We start from the raw sequence: 23,776 nt of genomic DNA, 5'->3' as shown, positions 1-23,776 counted from the left end.
TTCACGTCCATCATCTGGTCCAGCTGCTCCTCTCCTCCTCGTGCGATGCTTGGTTCCTCTTCATACCTGATGATACATAAGTAACAAGAGTTAGGCAGTATAAAGTTCTCATCAATCAAAGTATCGTTTAGTAACAAGTTCACATGTTGCTTAAGTAGCTTCGCACGAGCCCTTGTAATAGGTCCAATCCGAACTTCATTGGACTTGAGCTTCACAGCAGGTTCAACTTCATTTGGTAATGACGGAGGTAGTAGTGTGGTAGGGATGTCCTCATCACTGTGTCTATCCAAGGGGGCAATAAGGGGTGACGTGGCTTCACGTGAGGCCAGGAAAATGGGGTCAGCTATTTAGAAAGAAAAGATTGCCTAGTTAAATTGTTCATCATACCTGCATCTAGTTATCATTCTCTTTAAAGACTCTGACCACATCAAACATTTAATCACAGACTTGAAATCCTATTCCATTACTTAAAGGAACACACATGTACACATAGATTATTGTTTGATTTTTATAAGTTTTCTGTTTCTTTGTTAAGGATATGGGCAACAATGAACTTATTCACTTCTATTCTACCATTTTAGATTCGTCGGAGACGGGATTCAGTGACCACATTTAGCAGAACTTCTCAGATGCGAAGAATGAGTTGTACCTGAATTGTAGTGCGATGAAATAAACAAATGCAGTTAGTAAAATATCATTTGCTATTTCTGGTTGCCGTTAACCAGACTACAGTGTACTATTTCCATGAGATGTGATTAAAATTTATTGACTAAACCATCTCATTTTTATTCCTGTGTTATACTATGTACAGTTACATTTCTACCACCCTGGAAGTGTAAAACTATGTTCTACAAACACTCAGTGATTACAAAATATGAAGATTCTATGGAGGTAAAAGATACCGGATTGCTCATGTAGAATATGGTACTTGGATGGTTGGATACCCGTTGATTACCATTCCTCATCGCTCATTATCTGGTTGATCTGGGAAGCATTGATTAGGTTGTGTAGTTTACATAATTAAAATCCTGCCTCTGAATAATTGATCCTTTAGTTGGTTCAGATACTTGTCCATAGATTTAGTGCCATTTTACTGCTGGAAAATCTGGTCTGTTCATTAGCATGCTCCACTTTATTTATGTTTTAAGAAGTTCTCATTCGTATTGGCACTTAGCACACCATGACTTACTTTTTAGTATAGTTGTGCCTTTGTGCCATGTATGCTGTTGAAATAATTACTTTTTACTCTATTCAAAATTAGTTGTATGATACTTTCTGAGCTATGTTTTTGTTTGCTTCTCGTAAGCGACTGTCCTTTTTCATCTTCAGGTTTGTACTTCTAAAATAAACTTGAGTGACGAGGTTGATTTGGAAGATTATGTCTCCAGACTGGATACAACAAGTGTTGCTGATGTGAGTGCCTTTCCTTCATCTGTTAATATTCTTGAAATCTACCATGAAATTTATATTATCCATCTTAATCTAATCCAAACCTAATGTCTATTGATATTTTTGCATAAATATATGCAGTAACATATATGGAGTAAGCCTGCTACTTTTCACTATGCATGTAGTTTAATCTATTGTGCCTTAATGCAGAAATCAAGAGTATGCGAAGAAATGTTGAGCAAGAGGAAGCTTATGTTGAGCTACAATGTTGTTAAGTTCTGTAAGTTAGCTTGCTGGGATCGTGTGAGTTGGCACTGGATTGTGAATGTGATTGTTGGGATAGTACAGTTCAGTTCTGTAAATGCTTGATTGTTATATAGGTGCTGGATGGAATTGTATGCATTGGATTGTGATTAAAGTTTATTGTTTACTAATTTTTGTTGTAAATGTTGAAATTGCATGAGCTGGGTTGTGAATTACAGTTCAGTCCTAAATACAGCCTCGTAATTGAAAGGAGGCGGTCCAAAATAGTGACTATAAATGAAATCCGAGGCATTTATTTTGTGTCTCAATTTGAAAATAGACGCACAACATAAATAAAACCGCCTCAAATAGTTATGGCAGTCATCTAATTAAAGTGGCGGCAAAAAATTGCAGGCATTATTAAAAGCACCAACAAAAGAATTACAGGCAGTTTTAGAAGTGTGAAGTGCCGGTAAAAAGATTTCGTGGCATTTTTCAAAAATGCTGGCAAAAAAATATCGTGGCATTTTTCAAAAGTGCCCGCAAAAAGATTCTGTAACATCTTTTTCAAGAGTGCCGGCAAAATGATTCTGTGACATCTTTCAAAAATGCCGGCAATACTAACTAGCGGCATTTCTGAAAGTCCCTGAAAATACAACTGATGGCATTTTTTTAAAAGTGCCAGCAAAGAGCTACAAATGCAACACTTTTTTGTGTCACTAAAAACTATTACCGGCACTTTTGGTAAAATTAGCGGCACTTTTAGGTGCCGGCAATCTAGATATGTGACGGAGTGACAACTGTACAAGTCGATGATAATCTAAAGGTACGCAATAATAGGTGGACGGGATGTGATTTTCGTGTTCGTGACGCTACTATGTGTGCCGTTCAACGCGTAGGTGGGCCCATGCATGCAAAGTGTCAAGGACGATCCTTGTGTGTCGGTAGAACTTGCATCTCTTGACCTTTCAACGTCATTAGAGCATCTCCAGTCGCGTTCCCCAAACCGTCCCCCAAATCGCGCCGGATCGAGCGTTTGGGGGACGTGTTTTGTTCGTGCCGCGTTTGGGGGACGTCGCTCCCCAGCCGCGTCCCCCAAACGCCGCCCCCAAACATTAAAAGTATTTTTTTGGCTAGAAAGAAACTATTTAATAATATTCAAATCGGTTGAACATAAACAAATTATATATAAAACTTCGAAAAAAATATAATTAAATACATATAAACTATCTACTTCTTCTTCGCTGATGGCCCCGCCTCGTCGTCGTCATCGCGGTGGCGCTTCCTGCTCATCACCTCTTCCGAAGAGGCGGTGTCGGCGCTCGACGCGTCGTCGTCGCCGGTGCTCGTCGGCTGCGCCTTGGCCTTGGCCTTGGCCTTGGTGGCCTTGGCCTTGGCGGCCTTCGCCTTGGAAGCCTTCGCCTTGGCCGCCTTCGCCTTCGCACGGGCCACCGCCGCCGCCGCGGCCTCGCTCTCTTCTTCCTCCTCCTCCCGGCCCAGCCATTCCTCCTCGCCGTCAGCCGGCGGCGGGGAATCGTCGCCGCTGCTCGGCGTCCCGGCTTTGTCCCACCAATGGCGCCGGCCAGCGGGCTTTCCCTCGGCCTGGAGGTGTCGGACGGGAGCTGGGAGATGTAGCTCATCGTCGGCCGGAGGTGTCGGATGGAGGCTTGGATGAATGACGGCGTACGTACGGGTCTTATTGAGCGCGGATGAACGGCGGCGCAGAAGTCGAAGAGAGCAGCGGTTGCTCTTCCGAGGAGTCGGCGCTCCATTCCGGCGGGGTTGGCGCGTCGTTGACGCGGTTGCCAATGCGACGGTTCCGCTTCTGTCCAACCGCACCGTCGCTACGTATGTGGCGGTTGAGCGTCCGAGCCGCTGACGGGTCGGCCCCGCGCCTCCTCGCCTCTCATTTCGTTGTGTCCGGCGTGCCCGGTGCGTCCCCTGTGGGACGGGGACGGGCTCGGGACGCCGGACACCGTATCGGGGCGCGCCGGACAAAAATGGGTTTTGGGGCGCGCGGCTGGAAACGTTTTTTTGTCCGGCGCGCCCCAAATCCCTTTGGGGGACGGTTTGGGGGACGCGACTGGAGATGCTCTTAACATGTTTTTTGCGCGACCAAATCACTTCTTCACGCGTTGAGTTGCGGCAGCCGACACACAAGCCAAGTTAACTACTACTGTACTATAAGAATTTCTCATCTGAAAGTAGCTATAGGCATGGTGGCTATTCTGGCATGTGTACGTACGTGATCTATAGCCGCACTTGAATGGATCAAATGATTCCGAGATATGGATAGGTCGACGCCCTCCGTAGCCCGGCACTCCGGAATTCAAGGCCCCGCCGGTCAGCATCATCGATCCACTTCGTTTTCCCGTCTCTCAAGTTTCATTCAACTTATTGTGTTTTAATACTGTCTCCTTTCCCCATATGGAAACTACCTACCTAGCGGCTCCCTGGTCAGCCCTGGCTTGTAATTAACCTTGTTTATTTTTTAAAATTCTGCATATCTATTAAAAATCATCAACAACAATATAATGTCTTTGAACCACCTATCGATGACTATATACTAGTGCGAGCCGAAAGAGCGCCACCGTTCTGTCCGTCCATCACCAGAGCTGGATCAACCTTGTTGTAGTAGACAGATTGGAAGTTGTCGTGCTAAGGTCTCAAAAGACCGATACATCAGAGCAACAACCATCGCCAATGATGAAAAACGTAGATCGGTAAATACTGACCTAAAACCACACCGATAAACACGAAAACCGACCATATCCTAGGAGATCTGTCAGGTACATGACCACACGCCCTTCGCATGCGCTAGAAGCACCACCGAAAGAGGTGCATGGAGAGGAGGGAGTCGAGCCACTCGGGCCAGCTCGAGCTAGAATACTACAAACAGAGATAGGAAAATGTTTCAGTCGTGCGGCAGTACTACTATAATTTGCACGAGAAATAGGGGTATTTTGTGGTACCGATTCGGGTGTACTGTTGAGAAGCTTGGGAAGCTGCACTCCGGACGCTTCTCCATGCTGCCAAATTTGCACTATAAGCTCCGATTGCGCTGGGGAGAAGCTAGTCATAAGCAGACACTTCTTTTGGGCTTCTCCGGTGGGGAACCAGCAAGCCACTCTTGAAGCCCAAAAGAAGGGGGGCTTATTCTAACATCAGGATGTAGCCGCCGCCTCACCAGGCTGGAGAAGACAGTCAAAAACAACCTAAACAAGGAATGGAAACCCTACCGCCGGCGAGGGGTCGTGGTCCGCCACACTTGCAAGGCCCCAATGCCACGAAATGCGAAGCAAACCAGCGGTGTCGACGACTGGGGTGAGGTGTGTGTGTGTGGGGGGGGGGGGGGGGTCTAGATGGTTATTACCTTCGCCGCCTCCCTATGTCTTCTAGCCTCCGGTACCGGCCCGACCTTCACTTGGTAAATCTTGTTGAGTTCGTGTCTATGGTAGAAATAACGTGTGATTCTCCCTCCGCTCCAAAAATATGTCATAGATTTGTCTAAATTTGGGATATATCTATGTACCAAATAGTATAACGGTACATTGAAATTTAGACCAATTTTAGTATATGTTCGAATTTAGACAAATCTCGGACATTCTTTTTGAGACGGAGAGAGAACGTGGCCGGTGCACACATCTGGTTAATGAAAAAAGTCAGCGCTAGCTGTAATTTGACCCCTTCGATAATGGGGATTTAACTTTGTACAATAGAATATTTGACCCCTTCGAGGATGGGGATTTAACTTTGTACAACAGAATATGTTTCCTGACCAGGTGGTGTGTGTCTACATAGTAGGTCAGAATGTCTGACTAAATCACATATACTACCTTACATACACCACCTTTTGTATCCATTGTTTTGACTATTTTGCTTTGTGCCCGCCGCTATGTCCGAGAAAGTACGATAGCAATCTATCCAATTGTATGACGCATACTCGGTAAAAATCATGGCAGTTCCTTTTTCGCCTGTTGAATTTCTTGAAATGCTGTGACTAATATATATCGTGTTTCCACAAAGAAGTTTTAGTACTAGTAGTCATCACATCAAAAAGAAGTATCTGTATTTGTTACACAAGATTTGTTTAAACCAACCGGTTGAAGCACTGACTATTCATCAAGAGCGGAACATTCCGAGAAAACCACAATTTATTACACAAGATAACATGAATAATGATGTTCTCTTGTAAGTCCAAGGCAGCAATGCTTGAAACTTGTCCCGTTGTCCACCGCCACAGAATTCTCTTACTCTCATGGTCTCTCGGTCAAATTAGTTAGCTAGCTACCTAACCGGCCGGTTATGACCTATCGAACGTACTACAAGACATCTCCTTTTTACCCTGCAAACAAAACATGAGACAACTGTCAAAACTCAAAATGACCAAGGTTTCAATTTTACTTTTCGTGTTGCATACTTCCAGAGAATCGACGGTGTATGTACGTTTTCGAAACAGGTGTCCTACGAAATTATAAACGATTAGATTTTAGTCTCTTGGAACAGATGACCCGTGAGCTGTCCGACATTTTACTTCCTCGCATGGATCCCAGCCACTAGGGCTTCCTTAACGGCAATGCCGCCTCCCTATCGGCCACCCAGATCCCATCTACCGCCGACGTCGGCTGGTGCTAAAGCGAGATGAGCGTGGGGTGGCTTCCAGGACGTTGATGCCACAGCATCCCCATCTCCCGTGTGGACGTTGTGTACCGCGGCCGATGCCGGTTGGTGCCTCAACGAGATCTACCGCAGTGAGGGGGGGGGGGGGCACTGCTGTCGTGGTGGTGGCAGTGTTCTCCTATGCCCACCATGTGCGTCTCTGTGCGCCTTGAGCTTCACAGTCAACATTTTACTATGAGCGGTTCTAGGATTTGGTGCTATCTTGGGCGCACGACCGTCGCTACCATGGACGTATGATGTTGGCGGAGGGGTGGATCAGCTACCTTAGGCTTTCAGCATTGCTTCCAACGGAGGCTGGTTTTGCTACCTTAGGTGTTCAACATTGGTACCAGAGGAGGGTGGTTTTTGCAAGAGGTGAAGGCCAGCTTTGCTACCTTAAGCGTCTAGCGTTGATATCGGCGGTTCTGGGCATTGCTGCTTTGGGTGGATGGAGTTGCCGCAACCTTGGGAAATGATGCTGCAGGCTCTAGGTGAAGTCTTGTTCTATAAATTTGTAAGATAATTTTTTTTTGTGTGTGGCTATAACGCTTTGTGCGGTTTTGCTATAATTGCATTATATTTTTGCTAGGGGGTCTCTGGCGAGGTGTCCGTCGATGTCTCCGACAATGTCATTTTTTTGGTACGGTGCCATTGTTTTTGGTAGAAGGTCTCTGGCGAGAACCCAACATGGTTCCGGCGAGCTTAGTCTTTTCCTTCCTTCCGGCGGTTCTGGGCATTTCTGCTTTGGGCGGATGGAGTTGCCGCAACCTTGGGAAATGCAGCTGCGGGCTCCAGGCGAGGTCTAGTTCTATAGATTTGTAAGATATGATTTTTATTTTGCTATAACGCTTTGTGCGGTTTACAATTGCACTATATTTTTGCTAGGGGGGTCTCTTGCGAGGTGTTAGTCGATGTCTCCGACAATGTCGTTTCTTGCTATGGTGGCATTGCTTTTGCTACAAGGTCTCTGGCGAGGACCCAGCATGGTTCCGACGAGCTCTTGTACAAGGATGGAGCTCGCTCCAGCGTCAGAGTGGAGCTCGGGAGGGTTTTCAGGAGTGCGTGCAGACTATCGTATGCTGTTGTCACAACTGGAAGATGGTGAATATGTTGCTAGGTTTGTGGCTGGTGGCGGATAGATCTGGTTTCCTTCACTGACATTGTCGAGCGACGGTGCAAGATCTGGAGTTCGATGGCGTGTCCGGGATGCTGCCCCGGTCTAATTGTTTCAACGGTAACGGCTCTGCCTTTGGCAGGCTACCTTGGAGGTCCGCAAAGCTGCTAAAGAGCGATGGAGCGCATCGTGCTCGGATGAAGAGGTGATCTGTCCACTTTTCCTTGGGTGGCTCCTATGGTGGTGCCGGAGGCGAGTGACATGTGTTTGTGTTTTGCTCAAGAGTTTCTTCGGTCAGGATTATAATTTACTTTTTTGGGGAGGTTCCTTTTTGCAAAATCTAGAGTTCTCCTATCTTTTGAGTTTTGTCAGGTTGGTGTTTACGTGGCTTGTAACTTGATATTTATTATATAAATCTGACACATATTACCTACATATTACCTGCAAAGAAAAATCTCGTGGAAAACTAACTAGGATGCGTTGGCATCGACGTTAATTTATGCGAGGAACGGTCGAAGCTTGATTATTATCGATGCATGGGTCCTATCCTACGCATCAACATCAGCACGTTTTAGTCACTTGGTCCGGGACATGTCGATATATCTATCAAATGATGATGGAAATTACACGGGCCGGGTCCTAACTGCATTTGCCTCAGGACCGGCGCTGCCTACGTATTTTAAGACGATGACTTGATTATTTGTGTACGAAGATACTTTCTCAGTTCCAATAAATAAGGATATATATTTTTTTTTAGGAAAAGAAAGCTCAATAAAGTTCGTTCGAATTTTTAGAAAAAATATAAAAACCACATTATAATATAGATATAGTATGAAAATATATTTCATGATGTACTTAAAAGCATTGATTTTAGATTGTACATAATAATATTTTTCCTAAAATTCAGAAAAAATATAAGCCTTGTTTTAGAACTGAGGTAATAAGTCTCTTGCTTGCCAATGTGATTCTTGTGCAAGTGTCTGCTGTGCGGCAGGGGGACCGATGGGCCCACCAAGGAGGTTCGATCTTGCTTCCGGTAGCGGCATGCAGCCGTTGTGTTAGACTAGTCATAGTGAGGAGTAATATAAACTATTAACATGCACATGTTACTACTCTATGTTGTTACCTCTATAGTGGGTAGTATCACACAAGCTCATATTTATTATGTTGCAGACTCATCTTGTCTTTAAAATGTAATGTCACGGTAACATAGCTAGTTACCACTATCAGTGTCTTTCTTAATTTATTGTCATGTCTTAAAATGTGTGATTTTACTAACTATTTATGAGTAGTCTTATGGTCAAGTGAGAACCAAGGTCAGTCAAACATGCATGTATCACTTCACTTGCAAATATGTTTGTCTGAAATACGCAATCTGAACTCCAAATTTATATATATAGCTCGTGTGTTGTTTATAAGATTGTTAATTCTTTTGCCATGTGCATCCAGCAAATTTTGAACATAGTACTTTATGCATCTAAAAATAGGTGTCTAACTTTTTTCTAGATACGGCGGAGGGAGTACCATATTTCTCATGTTTGTTAAAAAGTATATAACACACCCAAACAGGTACAAGGAGAGGAAAAACGAGGCGATCTCAAGACGGGTGTGGCTAGGTTTCCTCTTGTTTTAGCGAGCTTTTGTGTCTTTTATTGATGGTGAGATGGCAACTACATCTTGGCATTAGAATAAGACTATATATGTTCTATCCCGCTGCGGTGTTGCGTGTAACACTGGCGGTGGGCGCGCATAGTTTTGTGTATGGCGGATCTTTTGAGATATTATCGATTTTCGTCTTTGTTGGTGTTGTTGCAAATCAGACTCAGTTCTCATCTTTGGCCATGGTCTTCTGCGAAAAAAAAATCTTACATTGAAAAAGGAACGATTTACCTCGACGTTGGAAAAGCTCAAACTTTAGAAATTTTGCCTATTAATAGTCCACGAAAACATTGCATGGATTAGATAGATAAAAATCATCATACACATAAACATATCTCGATACATAATTTATGAATAAATATTACCAAACCACTACAATTCCTGCTATGAGTTCATGGAACCACAACAAAAGAGATTGTTTTAAGTTACCCACAACTATTGGGTTATGCTTTGTCACCAAACCTAGAAATCTCGCTTAAGCCACATATCGGTTGACATGTGGCAAAGTAACGGTTTATGCTTTGGGTTGTCAAACGACATGAAATGACATGTTTGGTCTTGGTTATAAAACTCAACCCAAAAGTAAGTGAATAAAAAATCACTTTGGTTTTGATTTTGTGAAACTCTTATCCCAGTTATATTTTTGAGTATTTTTTTGTACTATGTACATGCACTAAAATACTCCGCGTAATTAAATACATGTCATTTTGAACATGGTGTCTACGAAAACGGCAATTTTCAGAGCACCCAAGGGACTAAGGAATAAGTATCCGAGGGCCAAAGTGCCGCACGTTGTAGGGCCAAAGTGATGTAGGATTAGCGAGCTGTCGTTAGTTTTGGTGGCTTTGGTTCGATCTTTGTAATTTTTCTTGTAAGGTGTTATGAATAATCTAATAAAAAAGCCGTGTGCATCCCTTTGATGCAGAAGGTAGGGTGATATTTCTCCCATTTCGAAAAAAACGTAGTAGTTGAAAGAATGATTTCGTATATTTAGCAGAATAAGCCTTCATATGAGAGTAACTTGCTCTATCAACATCCAAGCTTTCCTCCAAACGGTTTTCTACCGTATTTCATTTGGAGTTCATAAGTGTTCTATATATAGTGAAGAGGTACCCAGGGTATCTATAAGGAAGTGCACCTGATTCACGTCCGAAAATTTGCTTATAATTGGTTTAACAAAATCTTTTTCATCTAGAAACAATCAGTCCATATACTACAAATCAAAACTCACAAAAACATGTGGCGAAGATTCTACTACAAGCATATGCATGTGGTCCGATGGTCGCTTCTGAAAATACAAGGTCAATGTACAATGTGCTGATGGTTTTGGACTTGTAGACATGTTGCAGCAACGTAAGTCAAGGCTGCTGAAGTATAACAAGAATATATAGCAATTGGACGTATCCAAGAATTTTATTTGTGTCTGCCAAAACAAGAGGAATTAAATAGTAGTACGTCTTCGTTGCAACGTGAAACATCCTCCGTTGTACTGTACTACTACAGTAAGTAGACTAGAAGTCAGACCCTGACAATTGTCTTATGTCTGGGTTGGTAGCGGTAGGTGGACAAGTCTTTGCATAATGGGTTCGATTTGATTTCAATAACAAGATTGGGTACGTAACCTAAGTCTTGCAGAAAGTCATTTCTACCGAGCAAAAGTCCACCCTCCCAATGCCTCCCGATTCATGTAAGGTGACTAATCATACTTTTTTCGTCTAAAAATAGGTGTCTCAATATTATATAGATACAGATATATCTCTAACTAAAATGCATCTAGAGATATCCATTTCGAGACAAAAGTGATACACTTATTTTTAGAAGAGTGAGTATTTAACTACTTTTCTCATCTATATTTTATATATCTATGATTTTTCTTGAAACCGTAATGAACTTTTTAATACTATAAAATTTAGTTGTTTGAGAAACATTCTACATATATTTTCGTCATATTTTAAATTTCAGTTGTTTTCCACCTAAATTATAGCTAATCTCGGTTTGCAAAAATATTTTACAAGTTTTAATTATGGTTTCAAGTAAAAAAAACCATGAATATACCATATGGATGTAAAACTCAGTCAAATACAAGGAGCCACCATGCACGAATCGCAAGGCACTCGGACGGTGGATTTTTGCCGGGTAGAAACCGGCTTCGTTTGAAAAACACCATTCACAAGTCTTGCCGGCCTAACGGTACCTGGTAGCTACGGTTCGACCGATTCTAGCCTGCGTGGTGATTTCAGCCTCGAGGAAGTCTCTTCGTGGGAATCTAGCTTAACCGCGATTGACTTGTCACTCTTTGGATGATTAATTAACCTAACTAATTAACCCATCAAGGCAAAAGTGCAACGAAAAGTATACGCGCCAGCGAATATGGATGATGCTAATCTGTCTTCACCATGAAGCCAACCATGCACCACCAGTCCACCAGGTTGCATGGGCTTGCGTGAAAAGATCAACTCAATTAAACTGACCAACTAACCCCTCAATGCAAAAGTGCAAGCCAATGGATGATGCTAATCTCGGTTTCCTCTTGATTTGCCCGGTCAGCCATTGCAGACAACCGTTCTAGTCGGGTGTCTTGTCCGTTGAGGTGTATAAATAGAACGCAGCTCAGGCCTAGCAAAACCATCCTTCCAGCAAGCTAGCTAACTACTCAAAAGCATATCACTGAGTTTGCAGAGACCAATCAAGCATGGAGAAGCTCTCCATGGCGGCGACCATCTTCTGCGCCGTGGCCCTTGCTGCTCTGGCAGCGGCGGCCGGCGGTGAGGCGGCGGTCGTGGAGCACACCTTTGTCGTGAGTGCAATATCTTTCTTCTTTTTTCCAAGGTTTAAAATAGCGTGCTAAATGAAATAGCGTCGGTCTCCTCCAAACGCTATGGACGTTATATCGTGCTAATTGCGTGCTATATTTCAAATAGCGTTTTGAAAAAAATATCAAATGTAGTCTAAAAATAAAGGATTTCGCTAAAAATGTTGGATATTTAGTCCAAAAAATGACTGAATCATACATACATAGCCACATACAATAAATAGATCTCGAATTTTTCATAAAGCTAACATCAGTATTCCACAAAGCAACAACATAGTATAAATTATTTATTAAGAAACATCAGCATTAGCGATATTAAGTTCTAATCTAGAAGAGCAACCAACATATTGCACTTCATCACCACAAAAAAGTGAAAGTAACTTTGCTTGAAAAAATAGCGCGCTAATGCTATGAAGTTTTAGCACGATATATCATGCTATTTCACAAATAGCGCCATAGCGAGCAAAATTACTAAAATTTAGCGTAGACCCTCCAAATATGCTATTGCGTGGTATTAGCGGAGAAATAGCGCGCTATTTTAAACCTTGCTTTTTTCTCTTTAGAAGATATCGATCGTGAATACAATGTCGATCTAGTGATTGGTCTAGCACTCATCATCTTGACCTGTTTTTTGACCAATCCATTGATTAATGATGATCAGGTGCACGAGATGAACCAGACGCACCTGTGCAACACGACCAAGATCTACGTCGTCAACGGGCAGCTCCCAGGCCCCACGATCGACGTCACTGACGGCGACACGGTGGTCGTCCACGTCGAGAACCGACTACCGCACGGCCTCACCATCCACTGGCATGGCGTCCGGCAGATACGGAGCTGCTGGTCCGACGGCGCCGGCTTCGTCACCGAGTGCCCCATCCCTCCCGGCGGCAACCACGTGTACCGCTTCAACGTCACCGGCCAGGTCGGCACGCTGTGGTGGCACGCGCACGTCACCTGCCTCCGCGCCACCGTCGCCGGAGCCTTCATCATCCGGCCCAAGGGCGGCAGGTACCCGTTCCCGACCCCCACCAAGGACGTGCCCATCATCATCGGCGAGTGGTGGGAGCTCGACCTCGTCGAGCTCGACAGGAGGATGCACGACGGTAACTTCGACGACAACCCGCTCTCGGCCACCATCAACGGTAAGCTCGGCGATCTCAGCAACTGCTCCGGTAAGCCGGAAGAGAGCTTCGTCCTCGATGTGGTGCGCGGGAAGACCTACCTGCTGCGGATCGTCAACACGGCGCTCTTCTCCGAGTACTACTTCAAGGTGGCTGGGCACACCTTCACGGTGGTCGGCGCAGACGGCAACTACCTCACGCCGTACAAGACGGACATGGTCACCCTGGCGCCGGGCGAGGCCATGGACGTGCTCATGGCCGCCGACGCCCCGCCGGCGCACTACCACATGGTGGCGCTCGCGAACCAGCCCCCGGAGCCCGACCCGCAGATCCCGGGGTTCGTCTCCCGCGGCCTTGTCCGATACGCCGGATCCGACAAGAGCAACAACGGGCTGCCCGTGCCGACGCCGCTCATGCCGGACCAGCACAACACCATGCCGTCCTACTACTTCCACAACAACCTCACGGGCCTCGCGCACCCGGACCGGCACCGCGTCCCCATGCACGTCGACGAGCGCCTCTTCTTCACGCTCGGCCTCGGCTCGATCTGCCGCAACAACAGCACCTCCTGCAAGCGCCGCCGGAGTCCCGAGACCATCGTCGTGGCCACCATGAACAACGTCTCCTTCCGCCACCCGACCAACGCGTCGCTCCTCGAGAGGTACTATGAACGCCGGACGAGCGGGCTCTACACGGAGGACCTCCCCGACCATCCGCCGCACCCGTACAACTACACCGACCGCAACTTGATCCCGCCGGGCCCGCTGGAGGAGGCTCTGGAGCCGACGTTCAAGGCGACCAAGCTCCGGAGGTTCCGCTACAACACCTCCGTGGAGATCATCTTCCAGAGCACGGCGCTGCTGCAGAGCGACTCAAACCCCATGCACCTCCATGGCTATGATTTCTTCGTCCTCGCCATGGGGCTTGGCAACTACAATCCCAAGACTGACCCTAAGAAGTTCAACTACCACAACCCGCAGCTGAGGAACACGGTGCAGGTGCCCAGGACAGGATGGGCCGCCGTGCGGTTCGTCACCGACAACCCTGGCATGTGGTACCTGCACTGCCACTTCGAGTTCCACATCATCATGGGCATGGCCACGGCGTTCATCGTCGAGGACGGGCCGACGCCGGAGACCAGTCTACCCCCACCGCCACCAGAATTCAAGAAATGTGGTTCGAATGGCCTCACTCAGCCATAGAGCTAACTAACTCGATCGAGCGCACGTACGGTACATGGATCCCAAGATTTTTAAAATTCTTAGTAAAAAATAAGAACAAATAAATATGCATACAGGGATTTGCAATTTTATAGATTCTTCATTGTACTATTGACGAATGATTCTTACTGTACAAGGATATGTATTTCTTTTATTTTACTTAGTAATCTCAATTGTGTCCACTAGGATTATGTTACAAAAAGTCGGGAATTTGATGAGAAATAAGAACATGAAGATATTGCTTTCTCAAACAAATTGGTTTTGCTTACTCACACGATAACTTTTTTTTTTTGAACTGGAACATATATATTTCATTAAACTGGCACAGCTAACTCGCTGGCCACCAACTCAGTTACAACATCTGGTACTGACTCAACCCATCGAAGTCTAGATATGGTTTGATTAGCTCCAAAAGCAGCTCATACACGATAACTATTTGATTTTGCTCTTGTCCCCCTACACATAACAAATGGCAAAAACTCTATTGCACAAGCATGTGGGCGTTTAAGTCTTATCACGGCCGTCAATTCCGTCTCTAGGATGTGCACACTCACTTAACTCCGCTCAGACGTAATTACAAGCTAAACTAGCTTCCCAAAAAGGTTTATATTTTAAAACGGAGATAATATCAAATTTCTATTTTTAGACAATATTTTCCATTTCCTGCATGAGATTTGTAGGTTAGCAAGTGCATCAAGCACTAGTGGAAAACGGGGCATTAGCACCGGTTTGTAAGGGTTTATTTACCAGTTGCCCAACCAGTGCAAAGTATCCGGTGCTAAAGCCCCCCCAGCACCGGTTCAGTTACGAACCGGTACTAAAGGGGCACCACGTGGCGGCTGCCCGAGCACCCGGGCGAGAGGACCTTTAGCACCGGTCTATATTAACACGAACCGGTGCTAAAGGGTCTGCCGCGGCAGGAAAACACCCCAAAAAGCTGCCACGGCAGAACCCGTTACCGGTGTCCAATTTTTTCGAAAGATTTTTCACTCCCTCTTTTTTCTATTTTTCAGAATTTCTAATATTTTATATCCAAGTTAGTCTCTATCTACAGTTATCTCTAGTCAAATTACCTACTAGTGGTCAAACTTCTCGCTCAGTCACCCATCCTCCCACTACTTCAACACTTAAACGCTTAATTTCCGAGTTCCTCCAGTCCCGCTTCCAAGTGTTTCGCGCGCATTTATGTGGTAATAGTATGATATCAATCCTATTAGCATGTTGGTCGATGTCACAGTTCTTTATTGTTTGAAATTCAAATAATTTTTTAATAAACAAAAATAATGATGTAATCATAATCTTGAATAAATAAATAAATATTAACCTTTAAATTTGAATTATTTTTAATTCTTTTATTTTTTTAATTTTCAAAAAAAATGGCCTGAAAATATGAAAATCTAAAAATGGGCTAAAAGTAATAGTAATATTTATGTAGGATGCAATTATTAATTTCATTTTTGCAAAAATAAAAAATATAAAAAATCCTGAATTTCTAACAATAATTAAAATCTGCACGCTTTCATATTTTCATTTGGAATTTTGAGAATCTAAAAATTGGCTAACCGGGTAAACCCCGGTGAATTCGGATGTAATTTTTTCTCACGATCATTTTGATATATTATACGCTTTTTCCGACGTCGTATGCAAAAGTTAATGCTATTTTACCTTTTTCTAAACTTTTTATGTAAAAAAAAGGTCGAAAGTCAAATTTGTTAATTTTTCCTAATAGTAGGTTGCGTAACATACACAAATCTCAAAAGATTTTATTTTTTCAATTTCTTAGCATTTTCTTTTGTATTTTACGGAGCTAAAAAAGGCGATCCAAAGATGCGTAGGGAGTAGAAAAATCTTTAGCACCGGTTCGTGCCACGAACCGGAGCTAAACGGTAGATCTTTACGGTGCCACGAATCGGTGCTAAAGGTCCCATACAAACCGGTGCTAAACTCTAGCCTCTCGAACCGGTGCTAATGCACCCTTTAGTATGGGTTCGTAGTCTTACCGGTGCTAAAGCTCCAGGCAGCGCTGAACAAAAGCCTCTTTCTCTACTAGTGAAGCCTACGCCCCTCATGGTGATTTATGTGTTTTATGGTATACTAGACCATGAAGGCGCGCGTTGCGGCGCCCGTCCACCTTAAGAAAAGAACACTTAAATATTTGGAAGAAGTTAAACAGTTGAAATGTTATTTGAACAGTTTATCTGTAATGCTATGATAAATGTGATGGGGTATAATATTTAGAACTAATCACATCTCAGAAAAAGTTAGAATTAATCAACCATATTTTTATACACTTTCTAAGTATGCAAACATATGGATAGGGATAGACACTGAAACATCTCTCTTCTCCAAGCCTAAATACAGATGCCAATTAGACGACCATCGAATACATAGGACAAGCAACAATACAAACATATAGTAGCCTTTTGACTTTTCAAACAACATCCATGTACCTTTAGTGTCTAATGTGTTCAATTTCAACTACTAACACAAAATGTGCAAATATTCGTAGTAACATCATTGTGTCTCGACAACTCGAAATATAAGGACCAACCGATAACCTCAATGAAAGATTAATCCGAAGCATATCATCAACAAACAAGCAAATGAGTCTTGTTGTGGTTTTGCAGTTGTTTTGATCTTGTGGTCATGCCTCTATGAAAGAAGAAGAGGCTGGCGCCCTCCCTCAGAAAAAAAAGAAGTCGCTGCTCAACACTATGCCGGAGGGAAAACAGCCACATAGACGATTGGGATCCTCTGCCTCCAGAGTTGTGGCACATGCCATCAATCAACCTGCCAGCCAACTCCCTAACCATCAGAAAGTAATGTCATCCTATTACCAAGCAGTGGTTGGTCCTCATATGGAATGAGGTAGGTCAAGTAAAATGCAAGGAAAAAATAGATAACATTTGATCAAATAAAACAACACTAATAGTTATCAGAGAAAAATCTTGACAATATGTGAAAGCAAACAAACAATGTATGTACACAGGTTTACAGGAGACTGCAACTTTAAAAGTCATAGCTAAGTATGATAGGCTATGTTTGATGCAGCAAAGCCCAAGTCTCACTATGTATGATAGACTATGTTCTGTCCATGCAATTTATCCTTACATGAATGCATATATCTAGGGATGCGCAGAAACCAAATAGCATTTTGTCACGGCAGAAGCGCAAAGTATATCTTTCCAATGTAGATCTTTACCTTGACAATTTGACAGTGGTCCAGTGCATACAATTTTATGGGAAAACCTGTTGTGCGATGTAAATCACATCTAAAAGACTAAATCTGATCGTATTTTCTAAAAACAACTGCACCATTCTCGACATGTGCAGGATTTTCCCTTCTGCTAATGGAACCTAGCATTCATGAATATAATGCATGAAATCACAAGAGCTAATACATAAGTGATATTTGTTTATCACGTCTATCCATTCAGGAAGATGATTAATGTCAGCCCTGAAAGAACAGTAGCACTATACGCAGAGCATGACAAATAAGACAGCCCTAGAACATATTTTTCTTTGTGATCTGGATTATGCTTATACAAAATTAACCATTGCTCTGTAGTAGTAACAGTGCTCTAAAGCAGCCAGTCAATTCGAAAACAATTTAAGTTCTTAGCTGATGGTGCAAACAGCTACTAACCTCAAGAACAAAGCTAGACTATCACCTCTACACCAGCTCAGTTGGGGCCAAAAATCCTTAGATGGCACCTGAACATGGAAACTAGATGTTGTGAACGATTTAACAGAGCTGCAAAAAAAATGCCTACTTCTCCTTACAGAATTATGGCTAGTATAACAACGCATGTCGAGAATATTTAATATTACATATTAGGACTTATAAATATATATGTCCTCAGTGTCATAATTTCAGATTAACTTCTTCGAAAGGAAAACAGTCTTTAAGAACAAATGCCAAAAGCTATCCATGAAAAAAGGTAGCAATGGTTTGACATGTGTTTTAATTTCAGAATTTCACTTCTTAGAAAGGGAAACAGTCTTAGGAACAAATGCCAAAGGGTAATCACAAAATGTGTTGAAGATATGAAGAAGCAATCAGAGGCATGTACTAACAAAATAGATCAGACCTTGGCATGCAAACTCCTCACCTGTAAGCAGAATTAAGAAAATTATTTATCCCAACCAATTAGTCTTCTATAAGCACACGGGAAAAAATAGTCACACACACAACATTCACACAAGGTGAGTACGTACATACTTAAGCCGGATCATATCGGTATATCTTTCTTGAGATCGAGAAGTTAAATCTTATCGTAATGCACACCACACAAGAAGGATTAGAGCCACACCTGGAGTAATGTCTTAGAATCATGTAGTCAGAGCAGATCGAGCCTAATCCCTTAATTAATAGAATCACAGGCACATACAATCGGCGGGTACTCCTGCCAAAAGGAAGGACGAAGAAAACAATCTAAGAAACAAAACATATATGAAAGCTTATAATATACTTGAACAGGAAAAAATATTGATGGCTGGAAATTATACCTCAGCAGGAGCAAAGGAAGAGACGTCTATTGCAGCAGCTTGTTCCTTGCAATTAGCAATTTATTGGGAAATGTTTCAACCTTCGCAAGAACATTGGGTTGATTTGGCGTTGCTCCCCTGTCACAGCCTCTCTTTGCCAAACATTTCACCATGCAGTAAGGAGGAAGCGGAAGGGGAGAAAGATATGGAAAGAGCATCTCCAATGAATAATGAGGTTTCCAATGTCGGATGGAAGTAGTGAGGAAAAATAGGGTTCTGTGTCCACATATTTATATGAAGGAGAAGGGTAACGCTAGGACTAATCGTCATAATCACAGGAATGATAAATGAGTCGAAATTACCATCATGAATCCATCATTAAAGCGCCGGAAAATAGAGTTAACTCGTGTAGAAGGAGAACCGTTCTTTCCGTTCCGTTGATGGGTCTGGTCTACGAACATGATTACATGAAGGAGCACCATTCTTCCGATTTAGTTCATGGGCCTCCGATTTCGATGGACCGTGTTGAGCGAGCCAAGTCGACGGCCTGCACGGAATAGAAAATTTGCCGACGGCGGAGCCGAAAAACATACAAAATTGGTCAACTGTACTACTCCAAACAAACCCAGCTGAAATTGAAGTAAAATACGCTGAAATCGTGGAATTTGTAACTTAATTTCGTTGTCCAGCCGTGAGCGGGAGTTGGCGGCGCAGGCGGAGCAACAATTGCGGCGTACACGGAGCAAGAAAATCTGGCCGAAATTGAACTGAAATAAGCCAAAATTGGGGAATCACTAACCTAACTTGGCTCTCCATGCGGGAGTGCAAGTTTCCGTCGCAGACGGACGAGGAATAGCGACGCGGGCGGAGCAAGAACGATTGTGGAGGATGAGGAGGGTTGCCGGGCGGAGGATGTTCAAGTCGCCTTCGCCGTTTAGTGCGGGATTGCGAGTCGCCGTCGCACACGCACGACCTGGGAGGAGACGAAGAAGGAATATTCTTTTCAATCACCGTTATGTGCTTCAAGCCCAAAACACGTTGGCCTGTTAAACCATTTCAGGCCCAATCAACGTGGTAAGGCCTAAAACAATACTGGGAGTAGCAGCCCTAGTAGGAAAACGGGCCTTTAGAACGGTAAAAGCCTTTGTAACGGGAGTTCGAGAACAGTTCGGTAACGCTAAACGTTTGTACACCCTTAGATTGTCAGATCGAACGGCCCAGAATGTCCAAACGCTGTGGAGAGGTCCTAGTGGTTCCATTATACTGTTAACTAATTGGCATCTTTAACAAAGTTGATTTTGAAACTTCAACAAGACATGGCTGTTAAGATCATCATCCAAATCAAAGTTGATTTTCACCATACAATAAATAAGAAAAAAAGTTTTGTACTTTGAGATGAAAAGAAAATAAGAAGGATAATATGTACCAAGTGAATCCTATATAACTAAGAAGTTCATCCCCACTTACCTATTTCTCTTGACATGCAGCTATGCCACATCAGCAAGTATCAACAACAATAATTACCGACCATGCAAATCAACCCATTACATTTATCCTCTACCAAGCAGGAAACAAGGGACGTATGTTCGCTGAAAAAAGCAACGAAACGACGATATGGCATGTGCATGATCCTGGGCACAAGTTCTTTTCCTCTTCCCCACGATCTGTGTTGTACCCACTGACTCCTCCCACAATAATGGTGGAAACGAATCGTTTAGGCATGTAACCGGCGAGGTAAGCGAGCAGCCGTCGACCGGCTGCCTGCTTATATTCTTCTCTACCCATCTTATTTGTCCCCCGTCGCCCTCAGTCGGCCAGTCCACCTCCCTCCGTTCTCCCTGCCGTAGATCGCACGGAGCCACTATCAACCTGCACTCCGGCTTCTCAATTTCAAGGTAAAACCCCTAATGCTTTGCAGCCGCAACCGCCTCTCCCATCTTCTCGCTGCGCCCGCTCTCGCGGTGCCATTTCTATGGATTCGTCTGTCGACTGTATTATTGAATTGTGAGGTTTGTATTTTTAATTTGTGTGAAAGTAATTCTAATGGATTGATGCGAGGTGTTTTTTCTAGCCTTTTCCTACACAGGTAAATAGGAAATTGTATGCCTACCACGTATTTGCAGAAGTGTCTCCAATACCGGTATTGTGTGCATGTGTTTCTTCAAAGTTGGGTCTTGACAAGAATTTGTGAGAAGATCGAAATCTTTCATACACGTAACCGGCAAAGGTAAACCATGTTTAGCGTCCCAATATTTCCATCTACTATATTGTTTAATGCATAACCGGAAGTGATATATGGTATACTCTCACGGAAAGTTCTGTATTAAATCCACATGTTTTTGCCATACCGTAAAATCATGTCTTCATTATCGCCCCAACTTCTGATTTGTTGAAAACTAGTAAACTGCACGTGCTTTGCACGACAATATATAAGATATCATCTTACTTTACTAAGGCATAAAAATAATACTCAGCATAATTCAGAAATCGGTACCACACTTGATTATTTCTGTATTTAGGAGTACCAAAGACTGCATCCAGAACACCCGGGAAGGACCAGAGGGGGGGCACTGGGCCCCCAGACCATAGGCCGGCGCGGCCCAGGCCCTGGCCGCGCCGCCATATGGTGTGGCCACCCCTTCGACCTTCCTGCGCCGCCTCTTCGCCTATATAAAGCCTCCGTCGCGAAACCCCCGAGGCGAAAAACCACGATACGGAAAACCTTCCGGAGCCGCCGCCATCGCCGAAGCCAAGATCCGGGGGACAGGAGTCTCTATTCCGGCACCCTGCCGGAGCGGGGAAGTGCCCCCGGAAGGCTTCTCCATCGACACCGCTGCCATCTCCACCGCCATTTTCATCACCGATGTTGCTCCCATGAGGAGGGAGTAGTTCTCCATCGAGGCTCGGGGCTGTACCGGTAGCTATGTGGTTCATCTCTCTCCTATGTGCTTCAATACAATAATCTCATGAGCTGCCTTACATGATTGAGATTCATATGATGATGCTTGTAATCTAGATGTCATTATGCTAGTCAAGTGAGTTTTACTTATGTGATCTCCGGAGACTCCTTGTCCCACGTGTGTAAAGGTGACAGGTGTGTGCACCGTGTGGGTCTCTTAGGCTATATTTCACGAATACTTATTCAACTGTTGAATGGCATAGTGAGGTGCTTATTTATATCTCTTTATGATTGCAATGTGTTTGTATCACAATTTATCTATGTGCTACTCTAACAATGTTATTAAAGTAGTTTTATTCCTCCTGCACGTGTGCAAAGGTGACAGTGTGTGCACCGTGTTAGTACTTGGTTTATGCTATGATCATCATCTCTTGTAGATTGCGAAGTTAACTATTGCTATGATAATATTGATGTGATCTATTCCTACTACATATGCATGAAGGTGACGAGTGTGCATGCTATGTTAGTACTTGGTTTAGTCTTTTGATCTATCTTACACTAAAGGTTACTAAAATATGAGCATTATTGTGGAGCTTGTTAACTCCGGCATTGAGGGTTCGTGTAATCCTACGCAATGTGTTCATCATCCAACAAGAGTGTAGAGTATGCATTTATACGTTACTGTTATGTGATCAATGTTGAGAGTGTCCACTAGTGAAAGTGTAATCCCTAGGTCTTGTTCCTAAATATCGCTATCGCTGCTTGTTTACTTGTTTTACTCGTGTTACTACTCGCTGCGTTACTACCGCTTGTTCTATCGTCCCGGGCAAAGCACTTTTCCGGTGTCGTTGCTACTACTTATTCATACCACCTGTATTTCACTATCTCTTCGCCGAACTAGTGCACCTATTAGGTGTGTTGGGGACACAAGAGACTTCTTGCTTTGTGGTTGCAGGGTTGCATGAGAGGGATATCTTTGACCTCTTCCTCCCTGAGACAAGGGACGTATGTTCGCTGAAAAAAGCAACGAAACGACGATATGGCATGTGCATGATCCTGGGCACAAGTTCTTTTCCTCTTCCCCACGATCTGTGTTGTACCCACTGACTCCTCCCACAATAATGGTGGAAACGAATCGTTTAGGCATGTAACCGGCGAGGTAAGCGAGCAGCCGTCGACCGGCTGCTCGCTTATATTCTTCTCTACCCATCTTATTTGTCCCCCGTCGCCCTCAGTCGGCCAGTCCACCTCCCTCCGTTCTCCCTGCCGTAGATCGCACGGAGCCACTATCAACCTGCACTCCGGCTTCTCAATTTCAAGGTAAAACCCCTAATGCTGCAGCGCAACCGCCTCTCCCATCTTCTCGCTGCGCCCCGCTCTCGCGGTGCCATTTCTATGGATTCGTCTGTCGACTGTATTATTGAATTGTGAGGTTTGTATTTTTAATTTGTGTGAAAGTAATTCTAATGGATTGATGCGAGGTGTTTTTTCTAGCCTTTTCCTACACAGGTAAATAGGAAATTGTATGCCTACCACGTATTTGCAGAAGTGTCTCCAATACTGGTATTGTGTGCATGTGTTTCTTCAAAGTTGGGTCTTGACAAGAATTTGTGAGAAGATCGAAATCTTTCATACACAGAACTGGCAAAGGTAAACCATGTTTAGCGTCCCAATATTTCCATCTACTATATTGTTTAATGCATAACTGGAAGTGATATATGGTATACTCTCACAGAAAGTTCTGTATTAAATCCACATGTTTTTGCCATACTGTAAAATCATGTCTTCATTATCGCCCCAACTTCTGATTTGTTGAAAACTAGTAAACTGCACGTGCTTTGCACGACAATATATAAGATATCATCTTACTTTACTAAGGCATAAAAATAATACTCAGCATAATTCAGAAATCGGTACCACACTTGATTATTTCTGTATTTAGGAGTACCAAAGACTATGGGTAATTCTGATTACGTATTCGTGCATACATACCTCTCTCCATGAACATTGATCTGCAAACCATAAAAAAACAATGAGCATATACCTCTCCATGAACAAAAGTTATGTTAAACTACCATTATTTACAATGGTGCATGAAACGGCTAGGAAAGAGTTATCACCAATTTTATCATATATAAATGGTCATGTCACGTATTTATAATTAATATA

The 23,776-nt window shown here is 43.6% G+C and overlaps 1 protein-coding gene and 1 long non-coding RNA gene across 2 annotated transcripts; one reads left to right on the top strand and one right to left on the bottom strand.

The window, feature by feature from the left end:
* Nucleotides 1–11,756: 11,756 nt before the first annotated feature.
* On the top strand, nt 11,757–14,277 carry LOC124703065 (laccase-19). The gene is made up of 2 exons (XM_047235273.1): nt 11,757–11,861; nt 12,538–14,277. The coding sequence occupies exons 1-2, from the start codon at nt 11,757–11,759 to the stop codon at nt 14,200–14,202; spliced, it is 1,770 nt and encodes a 589-aa protein (XP_047091229.1). The 3' UTR covers nt 14,203–14,277.
* Nucleotides 14,278–17,917: 3,640 nt separating this feature from the next.
* LOC124703066 lies at nt 17,918–18,846 on the bottom strand. The gene is made up of 3 exons (XR_007002914.1): nt 18,730–18,846; nt 18,534–18,626; nt 17,918–17,934 (listed from the first exon to the last, which is right to left on the bottom strand). It is a non-coding gene; the product is annotated as an uncharacterized LOC124703066 (long non-coding RNA).
* Nucleotides 18,847–23,776: the final 4,930 nt, after the last annotated feature.

The sequence above is a fragment of the Lolium rigidum genome, chromosome 3, assembly GCF_022539505.1.
Source record: "Lolium rigidum isolate FL_2022 chromosome 3, APGP_CSIRO_Lrig_0.1, whole genome shotgun sequence".
NCBI classification, from domain to species: Eukaryota; Viridiplantae; Streptophyta; class Magnoliopsida; order Poales; family Poaceae; genus Lolium; species Lolium rigidum.
Note: the sequence above shows the minus strand (reverse complement) of the source record. Positions and strands in the feature narration are given on the sequence as shown.

Bases quoted from the DNA above. Each gene is read 5' to 3' on its own strand.
- LOC124703065 (XM_047235273.1), top strand. From the start codon at position 11,757: ATGGAGAAGCTCTCCATGGCGGCGACCATCTTCTGCGCCGTGGCCCTT. The intron at 11,862-12,537 runs GTGAGTGCAATA...AATGATGATCAG, and splicing joins TCGTGGAGCACACCTTTGTC to GTGCACGAGATGAACCAGAC.